Source organism: Periplaneta americana, chromosome 2 (assembly GCF_040183065.1).
Source record: "Periplaneta americana isolate PAMFEO1 chromosome 2, P.americana_PAMFEO1_priV1, whole genome shotgun sequence".
Classification (NCBI taxonomy): Eukaryota; Metazoa; Arthropoda; class Insecta; order Blattodea; family Blattidae; genus Periplaneta; species Periplaneta americana.
The window spans coordinates 10590557-10612422 of NC_091118.1; the positions used below are offsets into that span (position 1 = coordinate 10590557).

Genomic DNA, 21866 nt, shown 5'->3' on the forward strand with positions numbered 1-21866 from the left:
AGGTTTGTGAAACATTACCCGGAGGTATGAGAAACATCGTCCTGAGGTTTGAGACGCATTACCCTGAGGTTTGAGACACATCGTTCTGAGGTTTGTGAAACATTACCCTGAGGTTTGAGACACATCGTCCTGAGGTTTGTGAAACATTACCCGGAGGTTTGAGACACATCGTTCTGAGGTTTGTGAAACATTACCCTGAGGTTTGAGACACATCGTCCTGAGGTTTGTGAAACATTACCCGGAGGTTTGAGACACATCGTTCTGAGGTTTGTGAAACATTACCCTGAGGTTTGAGACACATCGTCCTGAGGTTTGTGAAACATTACCCGGAGGTTTGAGACACATCGTCCTGAGGTTTGTGAAACATTACCCTGAGGTTTGAGACACATCGTCCTGAGGTTTGTGAAACATTACCCGGAGGTTTGAGACACATCGTTCTGAGGTTTGTGAAACATTACCCGGAGGTTTGAGACACATCGTCCTGAGGTTTGTGAAACATTACCCGGAGGTATGAGAAACATCGTCCTGAGATTTGAGACGCATTATCCTGAGGTTTGAGACACATCGTCCTGAGGTTTGTGAAACATTACCCGGAGGTTTGAGACACATCGTTCTGAGGTTTGTGAAACATTACCCTGAGGTTTGAGACACATCGTCCTGAGGTTTGTGAAACATTACCCTGAGGTTTGAGACACATCGTCCTGAGGTTTGTGAAACATTACCCTGAGGTTTGAGACACATCGTCCTGAGGTTTGTGAAACATTACCCGGAGGTTTGAGACACATCGTTCTGAGGTTTGTGAAACATTACCCTGAGGTTTGAGACACATCGTCCTGAGGTTTGTGAAACATTACCCGGAGGTATGAGAAACATCGTCCTGAGGTTTGTGAAACATTACTCTGAGGTTTGAGACACATCGTCCTGAGGCTTGTGAAACATTACCCGGAGGTTTGAGACACATCGTTCTGAGGTTTGTGAAACATTACCCTGAGGTTTGAGACATATCGTCCTGAGGTTTGTGAAATATTACCCTGAGGTTTGAGACACATTGTTCTGAGGTTTGTGAAACATTACCCGGAGGTTTGAGACACATCGTCCTGAGGTTTGTGAAACATTACCCTGAGGTTTGAGACACATCGTCCTGAGGTTTGTGAAACATTACCCTGAGGTTTGAGACACATCGTTCTGAGGTTTGTGAAACATTACCCTGAGGTTTGAGACACATCGTCCTTAGGTTTGTGAAACATTACCCGGAGGTTTGAGACACATCGTTCTGAGGTTTGTGAAACATTACCTGGAGGTTTGAGACACATCGTCCTGAGGTTTGTGAAACATTACCCTGAGGTTTGAGACACATCGTCCTGAGGTTTGTGACACATTGCCCTGAGATTTGAGACATCGTCCTGAGGTTTGTAACACATTGCCCTGAGGTCTGTGACAGATAGACCCGAGGTCTGTGACAGCGCTGAGTTCTGTGGCAGGTTATTTCAGTGATTTCATACATGCTAAGAAGTTGTCTAGCAGTATTAAACGTTCACCTTTTCAAACTAACAAATTCGTGTTCATAGGATAAACATAAGGCATAAATCAAATTACGTATCTACCATTACTCCTTCTAACGTTCGGCCAATAATAACAAACATTGAACGTACAGATAATTTAATCAACATTTTTTCTTTCTCGGACATTCCTTTCATCGTAGTAACATTATGTTTTAGGACCAATAACAGACACTGGACAGATCAGCGATTGTACATTTCTATCTTTTTTAATCTTCCGGTAACAGCAACAAACGTTGAACGCTGAGATATTTTATTAAATTTCCTCTCCGTCGCGTTCTTTCAGTTTAGTTTAAACAATCTACCACCCGGTCATGTTTTTTATAAAGAAAACTCGTTTAATGCAGTAAAAAGAGTGAAAAAATATAGTAAATGCAGTAAAAAATACGAAATATAATCACATAAAATATTGCACATTACTATGCAACCAGAAGCAGTTTGAGTGGGAAACAGAAATTCCGCAGATCAGATTGCGCACGTATACATGACTGGCCTACCTTGTTTGCGCTGATCCTTGCCGTCCACCTGCACACACCACCACATGCGGCCAACATCTGACTGACCCAGGCGGCCGTTGATCTAGACGCCGGAGTCACCCGACGGGGTCCGAGGTCGCACGAAATATCTTCGCGTTGCCAAGACGACCGCAAAGAACGACCTCAGACGATCAGAAATCAGATGTACGAGACAGAAATGCATCTAGTGCAGATAGTCCAATACATTTCAGATCTTCAGGTGCTGGAAAGAGTTGCGGGATTTCTGGGAATGAAATATTTACAAAAAAACATACAGCGTTTGGGTGATACGTACAACTTCCGTCACTGGCAGGATGGTAGTCAAAAAAGAGCATATCTATTTGAGCATTTACTAAGATAGGCAAGTTTTCCACTGCAAACCCAGCAGTGGCGTACAAAGAAGTTTATGAAAGGCAGGAGCTCATAATTAAAACTGCTACCACAATTTACATTATCGCAATTTTAAATTTTCTGCATATTATTATTATTATTATTATTATTATTATTATTATTATTATTATTATTATTATTATTATAGTGAAATTTACAGCAGAGTCCGTATAGGCTAGTTTCTATCTGATGATTTCCAATTTACTGCGGGCTAAAGCAAGGAGATGCACTATAACCTTTACTTTTTAATTTTGCTCTAGAATATGCCATTAGGAAAGTCCAGGATAACAGAGAGGGTTTGGAATTGAACGGGTTACATCAGCTGCTTGTCTATGCGGATGATGTGAATATGTTAGGAGAAAATCCACAAACTATTAGGGAAAACACGGGAATTTTACTGGAACCAAGTAAAGCGATAGGTTTGGAAGTAAATCCCGAAAGGACAAAGTATAGGCCTATGATTATGTCTCGTGACCAGAATATTCTACGAAATGGAAATATAAAAACTGGAGATTTATCCTTCGAAGAGGTGGAAAAATTTAAATATCTTGGAGCAATAGTAACAGATATAAATGGCACTCAGGAGGAAATTAAACTCAGAATAAGTATGGGAAATGCGTGTTATTATTCGGTTGAGAAGCTTTTATCATCCAGTCTGCTGCCAAAAAATCTGAAAGTCAGAATTTATAAAACAGTTATATTACCGGTTGTTCTTTATGGTTGTGAAACTTGGACTCTCACTTTGAGAAAGGAACAGAGATTAAGGGTGTTTGAGAATAAGGTTCTTAGGAAAATATTTGGGGCTAAGAGGGATGAAGTTACAGGAGAATGGAGAAAGTTACACAACACAGAACTGCACGCATTGTATTCTTCACCTGAAATAATTAGGAACATTAAATCCAGACGTTTGAGATGGGCAGGGCACGTAGCAAGTATGGGCGAATCCAGAAATGTATATAGAGTGTTAGTTGGGAGGCCGGAGGAAAAACGATCTTTGGGGAGGCCGATACGTAGATGGGAGGATAATATTAAAATGGATTTAAGTGAGGTGGGGTATGTTCCTAGAGACTGGATTAATCTTGCACAGGATAGGGACCGATGGCGGGCTTATGTGAGCAGGCAATGAACCTGCGGGTTCCTTGAAAGCCAGTAAGTAAGTAAGTAATATTTATTAATATTATTATATTAATATTAATACTGAAAATATGAACTGTCAAATGCTCAAAAACTTAAACGAACGTTTTACAATAAAGTCAGAATTCGAACTAATGAACGGGTGAATACTGCTATTAAAATAAGTTTAAAATCGACAATGCACAATATTTAACGTCTGAACTGCAGAACTGCCAAAACGATCTTTTCAATACGTTTCATAACGAGTTAAATTTCATATTGCGTCGGCTTCATTTTATTACAAGGTCGGTACTAGGCGGTAGATCTCTCTATAATAAAGATAGCATTGTTATAAGCACAGGGATTATACTGAAGGACGGGTAGAAGGACTATGCCTTATGACGATGTAGATTTTGTTACTCTGAAAGTAAAAAATTAGAGAAGAGAAAACGATTATATATAAAAAAAAATACAAAATCTAAATGTGTATTTTTTTTAGTACAAGGAGGGGGTTCAAACCCGGTAACCTCCCCCTTGTGTACGCCCCTGAAACCCAGCATTCTCCAATCTTTCCTATTTTCTGCCTTCCTCTTTGTCTCCGCATATGATCCATATATCTTAATGTAGTCTATCATCTGATATCTTCTTCTGCCCTGAACTTGTCTACCGTTCACTATTACTTCCAGTACAACCTTCAGTAAGCAGTTTCTTCTCAGCCAGTGACCCAGCCAATTCTTTTTCTCTTTCTGATCAGTTTCAGCATTATTCTTTCTACAACAGAGAGGTGCAGACACTGGTTCCGATTCCAGACGGCAGACTTCTATGACATAGGGGGAGAGAAGTTGATCCCACGGTACGACAAATGCCCCATTTCTGGTGGGGAATATCTTGAAAAATAGCTCAACAATTGCTGTCTCCGTTCAAATAAATCTTTCCATGAAATTGTGTTTTCATTCTGTAAACGGTCCAAAGAAAACTTACTTCCTGGAGCCCTCGTAATTGAGCTCGAGTGGTCAAAATTTGTATAATAACTTGTTTAGACATTATTATTAACATGGTGCAAGAAATAGTAATATGCGTTACAAAAGCGGTATGTTGAAGTTTTCATGTTCGAGGAAAAGTTTGAAAAAGCGAAACGTAGTTGAGCTTTTTTAATTTCCGAGAATTGAAAGAAAACATACCGTTCGTGTATCGTACATTATTTTGTGCGAAGATCGTTTATTACATACCTGAAAGAGGAATTTCTAATTAGTTGCAATAAAATCTCCATCTTGGTTTCTCTTCAATGACGGCAAATTTGCAAAACAAAAATATCTATCTTCAACATTGTTGCTTTAAAATGTTTTCTGTGTTTACTATACTCCAGCAGGCCGTGACATACGTCTGTCTTTTTTTTCCCCCCCAGTCTATGATGAGTCTGGAATCTTGTTGATTTTTTCACGACTTCCTTAGTGTTACTTGCATCACGAATGCAGTAACTTTAGTGGAGTTGTAGAGTTTACTTAATTTTTGCAAATATTTAAAAACAATAATTAACAGTGCAATTTAGGTGAAATTGCAGCGGTAAGTTTCCAATTTATAATTATTACTATATTGAACGTCTCTAAAAATAATATGTTAAAAGCCTAAAGCAGTAAAATCAATATGTCACTTAAGCGGTAAGAAGAGGGAAATTGTTGTGTGTCTTAGGTTGGGAATACTGAATGTGGAATTTTAGGCTTTCCGCGGATTGGTTTTATGCGGAAACCAAGCAAATACGCACGATCTCGCACAAATTACTTTTTTGCACGATCGTGTTTTTTTGCTGTATTTACAGCTATTGTTGTTAGGCCTTCAAAGTTAGAATTCCGACACAGAAACTTGTTGCTAGGGAAACCATTCTTCATAACATAAAACTCTACTGAAATAGACCGACTGCAGTTCACTTACTGTTGCTTAGTTACCATTAAAGTGCAGTTCTGCAAAGGCTTTGGAATAATATTGCTCTAAATTTTTAATTCAAGATATATTGTATTTGCAATTTTAGAAAATATGATCGTGCAAAAAATGTTGTATACGTTTGTGAGTGCATTACAAAATCTTCTATCGAAATATATTATTTTATCTGTCCTCTTGAGAATGTTTGCTTGTTAGATGGATAATGATACATTCTTTTGAGCGATTGTTAAAGGAACTGAAATTCCATAGTACAGCATCCTTTAGGAGAAAAATAAATATGTGCCCGTGTCAATTATTTTAATTAAGCATATCTCTGATTGTTTTCAACAAATATATGAATTAATTCTTAGCAGAAAGTGAGAACTAGGAAGGACCGTAATTTCAGACTTATTGTAATGCTTATTGTACATTGCAAATTCCATAGTTTGGTAGTTGAAATGTACTCCTGACTTGTAATGCCACTTGCACTCTGAGATGTTTCTTCCGTCTGTTTGACCATGTAAATTGGTTTTTCATGTTCTCCAAGTGTTTGGAGAAGACAAGTAGCCTACCTTCAGTACTATCAGAAAACAACTCCCGCTGTAAAGCGATCAGTGGCTTTACTCTGAAGCAGGACCGAAGAGCAAACTAAATTCTTCGAGTTAATGACTATATTGAAATGCACAACTTGAATTTGAACCTCAAATTAAGGTCATGTTTGAAAGTAACTTTTCTAAGGCTCATTTCCAACCTGGCTATATTTGACTATTGGCTCTTTAATGTTGGAAATAGTGTCTTTGAGATACATAAATATTGTATTTTTTTATTTATTTTTCTACTGGTTTAATAAAATACATTAAAGATGATATTTTTCAGTTGTATGAACACTGAAATATATCATCTTCAATGTATTTTATCAAATCAATGAACACTGCATTATTGACCTAACATGTAGTATTTTTAGTAGTATTTATTTATTCAACCCGGTAGAGATAAGGCCGTCAGGCCTTCTCTTCCCCTCTACCAGGGGATTACAACTATAATATGAAGAATAAAATTACAATTAATATTAAATTTACAATTACAATTACAATAAAAATTAAAGTACGACAAGATTACCTGATTAATGAAAGCTAGACATTTTATCATAGAAGCTAAGAACAAAGAATATTTTTGTATTTACTGAATTACAAATTAAACCTACAATAACAAAATTCTATAGTGATGAAATTACCGGATATTGAAATATTGTGTGATAGATTAAGAGAACTATTTACAAGAAGCCATGTCTGAACGAGTCTCAATTACTGACCAAGTGCCTAGTAAGTTTGCGTTTGAATTCAATTTTATTTCGACAGTCCCTGATGTTAGCAGGTAACGAATTCCAGAGTCTTGGCTGGTCTACTGTGAAAGAGGATGAGTATGAGGAGGTGCGATGGGATGGTGTTTTATCTACTGGTTTAACTATTTATTATTCATTTCGTCATTATTTTATAATTAATTTGTTTGATGATTGTAATATGTAGGCCTATTATCAATATTGCAGTGAAAACTACGTTCCAGTAACATGTAGGAAATAGAGTGGGAGCTGTGTTGTTTACCAAGGCTGTAGTTTTCTGCATTCTCTTTTATCATTTAATTTATATCTGTATACATAAGCAGTAACATGAGCTGCTGTCAGGAAGTAAAAAGGAGGATAGCAATGGCAAAGGAATCTTTTAATAGAAAAAGGAGCATCTTCTGCGGTCCTCTCGTTAAAGAACTAAGGAAGAGACTAGTGAAGTGCTTTGTGTGGAGAGTGGCATTGTATGCGGAAGAAACATGGACATTACGACGAAGTGAAGAGAAGCGACTAGAAGCATTTGAAATGTGGATATGGAGAAGAATGGAGCGTGTGAAATGGACAGACAGAATAAAAAATTAAGCTGTGTTGGAAAGAGTGGGTGAAGAAAGAATGATGCTGAAACTGATCAGGAAGAGGAAAAGGAATTGGTTGGGTCACTGGCTGAGAAGAAACTGCCTAATGAAGGATGCACTGGAAGGAATGGTGAACGGGAGAAGAGTTCGGGGCAGAAGAAGATATCAGGTGATAGACGACATTAAGATATATGGATCATATGCGGAGACAAAGAGGAAGGCAGAAAATAGGAAAGATTAGAGAATGCTGGGTTTGCAGTGAAAGATCTGGCCTTGGTCAGAAAACTGTGAATGAACAAATATGGGTTATATAGCAAACAAAAAGTGACGGAATTTATGACATCCCTTGGATTGATGTTTGCCATGGCTTTATTCCTTGTGATGTTTATGCAGGATGTCATAGGCTAGTTTAAATGGTAGTTACATCATTATTGTTTACGATAGTCTTATTTCTTTCGGTAGTTACAGTTGGAACCAAAGCTTACAAACTATTATGTATTTATTTATTTACCTATTTATTTAATTACTTACGCACTTGCTTACTAACTGATTTATCTATTTATTTATTATTGATTTATTATAGATTGATTTATTCATTTATATACTTATTTTTTCATTCATTTGCTTATTTTGTTTATTTATTTAGCTACTTACTGACTTATTTGTTTATTTATTTATTTCCTAACTTATTTATTTATTTATATTTTTATTTATTATTGATTTATTGATTCATTTACCTATTTATTTTGTTTATTTATTTAGTTACTCACTAACTGACTTTTTATTTATTTATTTACTTACTTATTTATTTATATTTTTATTTATTATTGATTTATTGATTCATTTATCTATACATTTTGTTTATTTATTTAGTTACTGACTGACTTATTTATTTATTTATTTATTTACTTATTTATTTATTCATTTATATTTTTATTTATTATTGATTTATTGATTCATTTATTTATAATTTTTTTTATTTATTTAGTTACTCACTGACTTATTTATTTATTTATTTATTTATTTATTTATTTATTTATTTATTTATTTATTTATTTATTTATTTATTTATTTATTTATTTATTTATATTTTTATTTATTATTGATTTATTGATTCATTTATTTATAATTTTTTTATTTATTTAGTTACTCACTGACTTATTTATTAATTAATTAATTGATTTATTTATTTATTTATTTGTTTATTTATTTTCTATTTATTATTGATTCATTTATTCATTTATCTATTTATTGTGTTTATTTATTTATTTACTCTCTGATTTATTTATTTATTTACTTATTTATTTATTTACTTATTAATTTATTTACTTATTTATTTATATTTTTATTCATTATTGATTTATTGATTCATTTATCTATTTATTTAGTTACTCACTGACTGACTTATTTATTTATTTTTATTTATTTATTTATTTATATTTTTATTTATTATTTATTTATTAATTCATTTATCTATTTATTTTGTTTATTTATTTAGTTACTCACTGACTGACTTATATATATATATATATATATTTATTTATTTATGTACTTATTTGTTTGTTTGTTTCTTTGTGTGTTTGTTTGCTTGCTTGTTTGTTTGTTTGTTTATTTATTTACTTATTTAATTTATGTCACTAATTGTGATGATCTTCGTAGATCTGATGAATTTGTTCTTTGTTATATTATGATATTTACATATATGTTTGCTTGTGTTATAATTTGTGGTAGTAATGACAAGGATGTTACTATTAAATTTGTTGGTTGTGATGTAGGCCTATTTACTGGTTGTGACGTATTGGGTTATAGTGATGTTGCACTTGTTGGTTGTGGTGGTTCTGATACTGATGTAATGGACAGTGCAAGCCTCCACTCTCCCACTTGTTCTGCTACTGCATACCCCTCACCTATTCGCGTAATTGCTTACAGAGCTCTGCTCACGTGTTGTGCAGGCAGCGTGCCTTCACGTTGGGCACTTGCCTGGAATGCTGCAGAACATCTACAGGGAGTTTCGTAACGCTAAGCTTAGTCCGCGGTGTTATAAAATTATTTATTTTCCAGTGTCTAAGCCTTCTCTTCCCGATTAGGCGTATAATTTGTGAAAAATATCAGTTTTTAATACTGTTACCTTGGAAACAGATGTGAATAAAGAGGGCTTTGAAATCCGCTGCGATGTCTATGTTAAGTCTTCTCATAATTGATATTCTTTTTTTATAGTTCGGTGTCTTTTAAGATTTTAACAATTTTCTTTAGTTAGGCAATTCAATTTTGATGCTCTTTTGTTTTATTTAAAAAAAATTGAGAAAATCTTGACGTGATAAAGAAAATCTAAATAAAGACTGGCATTCAGGACTCTTGACCCAACAAAAAAAGTTCACAGAAGTTGTATTATTGTTAAATGATTTTTAATAATGATCTTCGCCAATTTTAACGTTTATTCGGTTTATTTTTAAAATATCAGAAAACCTGGACTTGATACAAACAATCTAAACACAGATTCCGAGTAACAACACTTCAATTAACTGGAAATACTCATAAAAGTTAGGTTATCACTTTACATTTTTCTAAATATCATTAACTTCTCCCACGAGCGTTTTTTCGTTTCTTTTTTAAAATTTCCAGAAAAAAAACTTACGTTATACAGAAAATCTAAATAGAGATTCGGATTCAGTACACTTGGATTAACTAGAAACGCGCATAAATTAAAGGTTATTGCTTCAATTTTATGAACTTCGAAAAATTTTCGGTTCTAATTTTTTTTAATTTCAGAAAAACCTGATGCGATACAGAAGATCTAAATAGAGATTCGAATTTAGGATACTTGGATTAACTATAAACGTACATAAAAGTTACATTATTGTTTTAATTTTTTTTAGTTATAAACTTCACCAATTTTGAAGTTTTTTCGTTTTTATTTTTAGAATTTCAGAAAACCCATATGAGATACAAAAGATCTAAATAGAGATTCGGGTTCAGGACACTTGGATTAATTAAAAACGTATATAAAATTAGATTATTGCTTTAATTTTTTTTTAAGTTATAAACTTCGACAATTTTGAAATTTTTTCGTTTTTATTTTTTGAATTTCAGAAATACGTGACGCGATACAGAAGATCTAAATAGAGATTCGAATTCAGGACACTTGGATTAACTATAAACGCACATAAAAGTTAGATTATTGTTTTAATTTTTTTTTTAGTTATGAACTTCACCAATTTTGAAGTTTTTTCGTATGCGATACAAAAGATCTAAATAGAGATTCGGATTCAGGACACTTGGATTAATTAAAAAGGATATAAAAATTAGATTATCGCTTTAATTTTTTTTAAGTTATGAACTTCGACAATTTTGAAATTTTTTCGTTTTTATTTTTTGAATTTCAGAAATACGTGACGCGATACAGAAGATCTAAATAGAGATTCGAATTCAGGACACTTGGATTAACTATAAACGCACACAAAAGTTAGATTATTGTTTTAATTTTTTTTAGTTATGAACTTGACCAATTTTGAAGTTTTTTAGTTTTTATTTTTGGAATTTCAGAAAAACCTTATACTATACAGAAGGTCTAAATAAAGATTCGAATTCAGGACACTTGGATTAATTAGAAACGTATATAAAATGAGATTATTGCTTTAAATTTTTTTAGTTACAAACTTCGACGATTTTTAAGTTTCTTCGTTTTTATTTTTAAAATTTCAGGAAACTCTGATGCGATACAGAAGATCTAAGTAGAGAACCTAATTCAGGATACTTGTATTAACTATAAACACTAATAAAAGTTATATTATTGCTTTAATTTGTTTTATTAACTTACAGTCTTACATAATTTTGAAGTTTTTTCTATCTCATTTAAGAATTTTCAGAAAAACCTGACGTGATGCAGAAAATCTAAATACAAATTCGGATTCAGGGCACTTCAATTAACTAAATACTGACATTTTATCATCTAAAGCAGAAATAAGAGTTTTAAAATGCATAGCTATAAGAGTATAACTATGGCCTTGCGATAAAACGCAATTTACAATGCCTGTGTACAACATCGCTTTGCGGAGCCACGTTTCTTGTAGACAACACCCACCGTACGGTAGGCGATGAATAATAACATTACAACAGCGACACTGCACGCCCGGCCTCGAGACAAAGCCGCTATTACTCGCAGACTTAAGTAAGCTGACGTCATGTAAACAGCTGTTCAATGTAGTACGCTACGTTATAGAACCTACACTTTCTTTCCACGAGAATTTTCGTACCAAAGGCCAAATTATTTCATACCAGCATTTAAAGATCGCTTGAACTGAGAAATGTACCCATAAAATTGCGATTATATATTCTAAATACAAAAAGAATAAAATTATTTACATTGAAACAGAACACAGGTGAAAATTTACTAAGTATTGTATATATTACCTTATCGTCTATGAATAGCCTCTGTAGTTTAAAAGGAACGTTAAATAAAGAATTACAATTACAATTATCATCTTATCGTCTATGAATAGCCTCTGTAGTTTAAAAGGAACGTTAAATAAAGAATTACAATTACAATTATCATCTTATCGTCTATGAATAGCCTCTGTAGTTTAAAAGGAACGTTAAATAAAGAATTACAATTACAATTATCATCTTATCGTCTATGAATAGCCTCTGTAGTTTAAAAGGAACGTTAAATAAAGAATTACAATTACAATTATCATCTTATCGTCTATGAATAGCCTCTGTAGTTTAAAAGGAACGTTAAATAAAGAATTACAATTACAATTATCATCTTATCGTCTATGAATAGCCTCTGTAGTTTAAAAGGAACGTTAAATAAAGAATTACAATTACAATTATCATCTTATCGTCTATGAATAGCCTCTGTAGTTTAAAAGGGATGTTAAATAAAGAATTACAATTACAATTATCATCTTATCGTCTATGAATAGCCTCTGTAGTTTAAAAGGAACGTTAAATAAAGAATTACAATTACAATTATCATCTTATCGTCTATGAATAGCCTCTGTAGTTTAAAAGGAACGTTAAATAAAGAATTACAATTACAATTATCATCTTATCGTCTATGAATAGCCTCTGTAGTTTAAAAGGAACGTTAAATAAAGAATTACAATTACAATTATCATCTTATCGTCTATGAATAGCCTCTGTAGTTTAAAAGGGATGTTAAATAAAGAATTACAATTACAATTATCATCTTGTCGTCTATGAATAGCCTCTGTAGTTTAAAAGGAACGTTAAATAAAGAATTACAATTACAATTATCATCTTATCGTCTATGAATATCCTCTGTAGTTTAAAAGGAACGTTAAATAAAGAATTACAATTACAATTATCATCTTATCGTCTATGAATATCCTCTGTAGTTTAAAAGGAACGTTAAATAAAGAATTACAATTACAGTTATCATCTTATCGTCTATGAATAGCCTCTGTAGTTTAAAAGGAACGTTAAATAAAGAATTACAATTACAATTGTCATATTATCGCCTATGAGTAGCCTCTGTAGTTTAAAAGGAACGTTAAATAAAGAATTACAATTACAATTATCATCTTATCGTCTATGAATAGCCTCTGTAATTTAAAAGGAACGTTAAATAAAGAATTACAATTACAATTATCATCTTATCGTCTATGAATAGCCTCTGTAGTTTAAAAGGAACGTTAAATAAAGAATTACAATTACAATTACCATCTTATCGTCTATGAATAGCCTCTGTAGTTTAAAAGGAACGTTAAATAAAGAATTACAATTACAATTACCATCTTATCGTCTATGAATAGCCTCTGTAGTTTAAAAGGAACGTTAAATAGAAAATTAGAATTACAATTAGGTCTATGTCATCATGTCAGAAAAGCCTATTGAACTTGAAACGGTGACGGAATATTGACCTTACCTGGGCACGCCCCACAGCTTGGGAACTCCTTCGCAGTGGTCGTCATGGTCATCGACCGATGTCCTGAGTCACACGCAACAGGTTGTTCCGGACACGAGCTGTTACTTTGCTTCCTCTCCGTGTCGTCCATTATTATCTACTACTTCCACTTTGTAACGTAGTGACACTTTTCCCTTGTAGTGTGACGGTTGACTGAAAATGCTGCAAGCGTCGTCTCTTCTGCCGTTAGTGCGCATGCGTCACCCGCTGGAATGCAAATATTGATATTTCAATTCACTATTTTCTATTTCTAGCTGCTGTAAGATTAGACTATATGCATTGTCATCTATTTATTTATTTATTTATCTCTTTACTTATTAGTTGTTTTAGTAATATATTTAAAGGCTGATGCTTTTAATCTTAATGGTAGCTATATTAGTGGGTTCGAAACCCGCTCATAGCACAATTTTGGTCCGTTATTATTATTATCACTTTATGATGATAATCATGAAACTAAAATATTTCAATTTAAATCCCCTTTAAATTTAATCTCTGAAACATTAGACACAACTATCAACAATATACCCCTACTAGGAACATCAACAACCAAATGTCTTGGTTTGCATATCAATATAAATTGAAAAAAATCATATTAAAGAAATAACCCCCAAACTTAGCTCAGCATGCTTCGCAATTAGGTCGTTACAACAATTTCTAAACAGCAGTATCTTAAAGACAATATATTTTGCCTATTTTCATTCCATTATGTCCTACGGAATAATATTTTGGGGAAATTCTGCAGGTAGTATAAATATATTATTATTACAAAAAGAGCCATTAGAATAATAGTTGGAGCAAAGGCTAGAGAAGCATGTAGATTATTTTTAAAAAAATTATAGATTCTGACCTTAACAAATCACTACATATACTCTTTAATAAATTTCCTCTTATGTAATAAAGAAAATTTTCCAACTAATTCAGCCATACATGGTATAAATATCCGCAGAAAGAATGATTTCCATACGCCATCATCAAATTTATCATGTTTTCAAAGGGGAGTACGTTACATGGCGATAAAAATGTTCAATAGTCTTCCTGAAGACATTAAGAATCATTACTTAACATCTCACTTTCTATTCTGTAGATGAATTTTTGGTATTTCACAGTACTGTGTAAATATTATAATACTATTAAATGGTAAATGTATAAAATATTATTGTTATTAAGGTATTAATTCTGTACATATTTCATATTTACATTTTATATGTTAAACGTAAGAATTGACATGTTCTTTATTCTATACTATAAAGCAAATGTAAGAATATTATAGAACGAATAAATCTATCTATCTACCTAAGATGTTCGTGTACTTCGAAGGCCGATATCGTACTAAACGTTATTATTGATGTCACTGCCATGATTTCTTCATCTAGGTCTCACATCGAAGAAACAAAAAACTACGAATAGAGCTAGATAACTCTTCATCTGTCATTCCATCCGACCTTCAACCAACCGTGCACCTGCCTGTCTATCTGTCCATCTATCCACCCACTCTCTTTTTCACTAAGAACTACGTCTTTATATTCAGCACTGTAGATCACCACTGGTCGGTATCGAAGTCCAATAAAGTTGTTACATTAGAACCTCTTATAACGTTTGAAGAAATAAACATGGCGAAACGAAAAGTATGACATCGCGCGGACAAAGGAGTCCTGTAATGGGTGGCGCAAAACATGCCTCGAAAACTGTGTTCTGGGATTATTTTGTACCTACAGACCTGCCTACCAAAGTATCTACCTAGCGCCCAAACTATTTATATACATAGAACCTACCAACACACCAATGTACCTACCTATCTACCAGACAGCACAACTACCTACCTACCAAACTACCAACCTACCCATCTACTTAACTACCTGCCTACCAAAGTATCTACCTAGCGCCCAAATTATCTATATACATAGAAACTACCTACATACCAACGTACCTACCTATCTACCAGATAGCACAACTATCTACCTACCAAACTACCAACATATCCATCTACTTAACTACCTGCCTACTGAAGTATCTACTTAGCGCCCAAATTATCTATATACATAGAACCTACCAACACACCAACGTACCTACCTATCTACCAGACAGCACAACTACCTACCTACCTACCAAACTACCAACCTACCCATCTACTTAACTACCTGCCTACCGAAGTATCTACCTAGCGTCCAAACTATCTATATACATAGAACCTACCAACACACCAACGTACCTACCTATCTACCAGACAGCACAACTACCTACCTACCAAATTACCAACCTACCCATCTACTTAACTACCTGCCTACCGAAGTATCTACCTAGCGCCCAAACTATCTATATACATAGAAACTACCTACATACCTACGTACCTACCTATCTACCAGTTAGCACAACTATCTACCTACCAAACTACCAACCTATCCATCTACTTACCTACCTGCCTGCTTACCAATCTACCTATGTAGACTATCAGATAGCAAAGCTGTCTACCTGCCAGCCTATCTACCAACCTACCTATCTATCAGACAACATATGTAATCTACCTACCAAGCTACGTAGGCTACCTACCCACCTAACTGCCTGCCTACTAATCTACCTTCTTACCAGATAACAAAACTGTCTATCTACCAACTTACCTGCCTATCTACCAACCTACCTACCTACCAGACAACACATGTAACCTACCTACCAAGCTATATACCTACTCATCTACTTACTTACCTGCCTACCTACCGACCTACCTTTCTACCAGACAACAAAACTTTCTACCAGATAACAAAACTATCTACCAACCTACGTACCTACCAGACAACACATTTAAACTACATACCAAGCTACATACCTACCTACATAACTGCCTACCTATCTGCCAGTCTACCAACCTACCTATCTACCGGATAACACAACTATCTACCTGCCAAGCTACTGTACGTACGCCTACCTACTCATCTACTTACGTACCTACGCGCCTACCAACCTACCCATCTACCAGATAAAAACCTGTCTACTCACCAATCTACTTACGTACCTATCTGCCTACCAACCTACAGATAACACAAGTCCCTACCTGCACAGTTACATTACATCCACCCATTCGTCTGCATCCCTGCCTATCTGTCTGTCCAATCTGGATGGTGGGGGAAGTAGAAAATTTGCTACGAAAATAGACCTATAAATAATTTTTTACATAATACTTAAATTCTCTTAGTTTAACGTCTATCGTTACCACTAGGTGATGCGTTTCTTTTCTGTAAAAGAAATCAATTACGAATATTTGTCAAATAAAAAAATTGGAATTCAGTTTGCGTGCATTTCAATCATGTGATTGTTACAGTATCTCAATTTCCCTAGCGTGGTATGGCCAGTTAGTTCCATATTGCTACGCTAGAAGGCGCAGCGGTCGTTCTGTCACTGCGTTACGAAGTGGCCGAAATTGTAACTACACTGCCAGTATGTATGGCAATATCGACAACGAAGAATCGAGTTAAAAAAAAAAAAAAAAAGAGAGCGAGAAGATAAATCATTGTCGCTTTCCAAGAGGCATTCTCAACCATTATACGGTAGAGTACGCATCTTTAAATTAAAGCCAGGGGAAAAGTAGCCGTGCTATGTGGCACATCTTTTCTTGTAAGAGAGCAGGATATATGAATAAAGTTTGGATATTTTTTCATCAATTAAGGATATAATTTTTTTAAGAAACAAAAGTTGGGATATATTTGCACCCCGTTTGGTTATCAGAAGGTTAAGTAATTGATCTGTCATAATTGAATTACACTTTATAACAGAAGGTACACTGAGAGCTCTAAAATTCTGCCAATGGAATTGGTTACGTTGAGGAGATATAAAATAAATAGCCAGATATATTCCACGCCTGCGCATTACTAGAACCTAATAACGAAAAATATTTTCCGGCGTACTAGTCCATCATGGATACGATATCGTATATGTAATACAGCTCATTATACCTTTGCGAGCCTGAAATAGTAATATACGTTACAAGAGCGGTATGTTGACGTTTTCATGTTCGAGGAAAAGATTGAAAAAGCGAAACGTAGTTGAGCTTTTTTAATTTCCGAGAACATGAAAACAAACATACCGCTCGTGTATCGTACATTACTTTGTGCGAAGATCGTTTATTACATACCTGAAAGACGAATTTCTAATTAGTTGCAATGAAATCTCCATGTTGGTTTCTGTTTAATGACGCCAACTTCGGAACACCAAAATATCTTTCTTCAACATTGTTGCTGTAAAATGTTTTCTGTGTTTACTATATTCCAGCAGGCCGTGATATACGTCTGTATTTTTTTTCCCCCAGTCTATAAATGCGAACTTAAAACAAAGGGTAAGGTTATGTAATGATTTATTTTTCATTTTAATATTTTAACAATATTATTTATATAACATATGTTATGTGTGTTAGGTTGGGAATACTGAATGTGGTATTTCACACTTACCGCGTATTGGTTCTGTGCGAAAAACAAGCAAATACGCACGATCTCGCACAAAAAACTTTTATAGGCCGTAGGACCAAAAAAATATGTAGTTTGTTTATTTATACTTATATTTATTTAACTGGCAACAACTTATCTTCAGCTTGTTTGGCTTTAATAACAACTCCAGAAGGAATTTCGGTCTCAACAAATCCCGACATCATTTCCAACATAACAGAACATTGTTTATTAAATTCAGAGACTGGTAACTTAACAACAAAGATATAATAGCATCATGCATGGCCTCCTTCAACGAATAATTTTTATTCTACGTATTTTTTTTACACAGATCCTAGATACCAAAACAAAAGACGCTAAACAAGACATACAAACACAATGGGAAATTCTGACTTAAAACTCTTATCAAATTAATTTCTCTAAATAGATTTACAAAACCTCTAATGACAATTACATTAATATTCTCATTATATAAATATATTTTAGATTTATATATATATATATTTTTTTCTCTCCCTGTAACATAGTTCTAGTAAGCTTATATTAAATTAATTTTCATGATTTTACTAGCTATCTTAAATCTCAAATTAATTATAATTGATTGAATTAAATTAGCTCATAAATTAAATTACCACTTTACCTTATAGGTTTATCTAAATTTACATAGGAAATATGTAGTCTACTAGTCGTTAAAACTTAACTGAAGAATATTACTGGAGAACCTTTTAAGTGTAGTGTAAATATTCGTAATTTAAATATGTATTGTATTGATTAAGGCTGGTTGAGTGGAAGAGAAGGCCTTATGGCCTTAACTCTGCCAGCGAAAATAAAACATGTATTTTACTAGTGCCCGCAAAATAAATAATGTATGAACCTTCGGCGAAAGTTCATGTTTAAACCTTGGGCCAGAGGCCTCGGCAGCAACCCGTAGCCCTCGCTATAAATGTCTTCATTTCGGCCTTGTTACATCAATTGCTGTTTTGCTAAGATAAATTTATTACCGTATATGCCAACCGTTCCGAATTTCAATCATGAAATGCAGAAACCCTACATGTCCATTTGAGTAAATGGAGACAAAAAAGAACTGATTATCTCTAAAAGCGTTTGGTATTTTGAAATTACTATTTTTAGCAATATTTAATAAATTCCAGTGTTTGACATATATGAACTTTAATTTTTTCTTTAGTATTTTCTGAGAAAACCTGAATTGTCTGGACTTGTGCAGTTTCTGCAATTCACGACTAGTAATTATCATTTTATTTTTTTTAACAATTTTCAGACGAAGACGACGAAGAAAGACAATTACGTATCTTTTCTTTTTTTAGTTGGTTATTTAACGACGCTGTATCAACTATTAGGTTATTTAGAGTCGATGGGATTGGTGATAGTGAGATGGTATTTGGCGAGATGAGGCCCAGAATTCGCCATAGACTACCTGACATTGGTCTTACGGTTGGGGAAAATAATCAGCCCAAGCGGGAATCGAACCCGCGCCCGAGCGCAACTCCGGATTGGCAGGCAAACGCCTTAGCTGACTGAGCTACGCCGGTCGCTTTATTATTTTTTAAACCACTTTAAATGTGTAATTAAATCAAGAAATTGAAAAAAGTAGAGAAACGTACGAAGTATATGATCATGTCTCGTGACCAGAATATTCTACGAAATGGAAATATAAAATTTGCAGACTTATCTTTCGAAGATGTGGAAAAATTCGAATACCTGGGAGCAACAGTAACAAATATAAATGATACTTGGGAGGAAATTAAACGCAGAATAAATATGGGAAATGCCTGTTATTATTCGGTTGAGAAGCTTTTGTCATCCAGTCTACTGTCAAAAAATCTGAAAGTTAGAATTTATAAAACAGTTATATTGCCGGTTGTTCTGTATGGTTGTGAAACTTGGACTCTCACTTTGAGAGAGAAACAGAGATTACGGGTGTTTGAGAATAAGGTGCTTAGGAAAATATTTGGGGCTAAAAGGAATGAAGTTACAGGAGAATGGAGAAAGTTACACAACACAGAACTGCACGCATTGTATTCTTCACCTGACATAATTAGGAACATTAAATTCAGACGTTTGAGATGGGCAGGGCATGTAGCACGTATGGACGAATCCAAAAATGCATATAGAGTGTTAGTTGGAAGGCCGGAGGGAAAAAAGACTTTTGGGGAGGCCGAGACGTAGATGGGAGGATAATATTAAAATGGATTTGAGGGAGGTGGGATATGATGGTAGAGACTGGATTAATCTTGCTCAGGATAAGGACCAATGGCGGGCTTATGTGAGGGCGGCAATGAACCTGCGGGTTCCTTAAAAGCCATTTGTAAGTAAGTTGTAAGTAAGTACACAAACGTACAAAAATGCAGAGTTATGTGAATAGAATACCTTGTAACTCTTAAAATTCTTTTAAACCTAAGAAAAACAAAGGAAGGAAGCAAACTGATTTTCTTTTTAGTTTCTCAAAATTCCACATGCCCTGGATTTGTGATGTTCCTGCCATTTCCTGTAATTCATTGTAACTTATTGCTACTGTGAAATGTACGCTGAGTACTGGCCGTGTGGGATTTCTGCACCTTCAATGGCCTATGTATGAAAAATTGTGACTTGTGGGATTTCTGCAATTCACAATTTATTTGTGGTCCGCTACACCGTACCTCGTATAGACAGTAGGCCTACTGTACTTACCGAGTAAATCTATGTTAACATTTAGAGAAAAATAATTTTTTTTCTGAAAAAAAAAAAAACTATTCATTTATGGCTAATATGGTGTTGGAATTTTTCGTTGTACTTTATCCGAGAAATAAGTTGTGAAAATCTGTACAGTTATATTATTTCCACTCTGTATACAGATGTTTAATTGGCCGGCAGGCCGCTCGGCGCGTGGTCGGCGTGGCGCAGATCCCAGCCACGCGCTCTGACACTTCAGCTGTCAGTTCTGCGCGGGGTCTGGCCGCGTGGACATGGACAAGAAGAACAGCAAGCTCGAGAGCTTCCTGAAGCGAGCGCTGCCCAGCGCCGTGTTCAGTGACATCAGGTACTTCCCCATTCTTCACATAACGCCATCCACATAGCTTCACTTCCTACATTGTCTAAATTAGTTTTAAAATGTTTAATGTTATTAGATTAATAGAAAGTAACAATTTAATCCATGATAATCAAATCATTTTATAAATAATGTATATATGGAGAATGCAATTTTAAATGTCATTACGAAGTGTATTAAAGAGACAAGATATTGACTTTTAATATCCACAATTTTAATTCTATAATACGAATATTTATTTTCAGTCAATGACTTTACTATTAATATATGTAAGGTGCAAGTCCTTACATTACATGATTTAATATCGTATGAACGTTTTCGTTGGTTTCATACCAACATCATCAGATACAACATTCTATATAGCAATATCATCACTAACAGGTACATATGTCTCTACAAACCAAAATACAATATATATTAATAAGCATACAATGTGATAAAACATGATAAAATGTGTCTTTCTTGTGTGACTACACCCTACTGTCAAATGATTAAAGCACACGTGTGATTACAATACTTATACAATAGTAATATACGTTACAAGAGCAGTATGTTGACGTTTTCATGTTCGAGGAAAAGATTGAAAAAGCGAAACGTAGTTGAGCTTTTTTAATTTCCGAGAACATGAAAACAAACATACCGCTCGTGTATCGTACATTATTTTGTGCGAAGATCGTTTATTACATACCTGAAAGACGAATTTCTAATCAGTTGCAATGAAATCTCCATGTTGGTTTCTGTTTAATGACGGCAACTTCGGAAAACCAAAATATCTTTCTTCAACATTGTTGCTATAAAATGTTTTCTGTGTTTACTATAATCCAGCAGGCCGTGATATACGTCTGTCTTTTTTCCCCCCAGACTATAAATGCGAACTTAAAACAAACGGTAAGGTTATGTAATGATTTATTTTTCATTTTAATATTTTAACAATATTATTTATATAACATATTGCAGTAATAACATCGGCATCTGGAATCTTGTTGAATTTTTCACGGCTTCCTTAATGTTACTTGTATCAGGAATGCAATAAGTTTCGTGGAGTAGTAG

At 34.1% G+C, this 21866-nt stretch overlaps 2 protein-coding genes across 3 annotated transcripts in view; one reads left to right on the forward strand and one right to left on the reverse strand.

Moving 5' to 3' along the window:
* LOC138713140 (mucin-22-like) overlaps nucleotides 1–13500 on the reverse strand; it is a 68289-nt gene extending 54789 nt beyond the window's left edge. The window contains exon 1 of one of the 2 annotated variants that reach the window (XM_069844974.1): nucleotides 13302–13500. The gene's annotated coding sequence lies outside the window, so the exon portion shown is untranslated. Of the gene's footprint in view, nucleotides 1–2056; nucleotides 2198–13301 lie in introns of those variants that run through there. The other variant, XM_069844955.1, reaches the window with a different exon arrangement.
* Nucleotides 13501–20716: 7216 nt separating this feature from the next.
* The window catches only part of LOC138713162 (uncharacterized protein C12orf56-like), a 100182-nt gene continuing 99032 nt past the window's right edge, over nucleotides 20717–21866 (forward strand). The window contains exon 1 of the mRNA XM_069845005.1: nucleotides 20717–20807. Within this exon, the coding sequence (XP_069701106.1) occupies nucleotides 20734–20807 (74 nt within the window). The 5' untranslated portion in view covers nucleotides 20717–20733. The remainder of the gene's footprint in view (nucleotides 20808–21866) is intronic.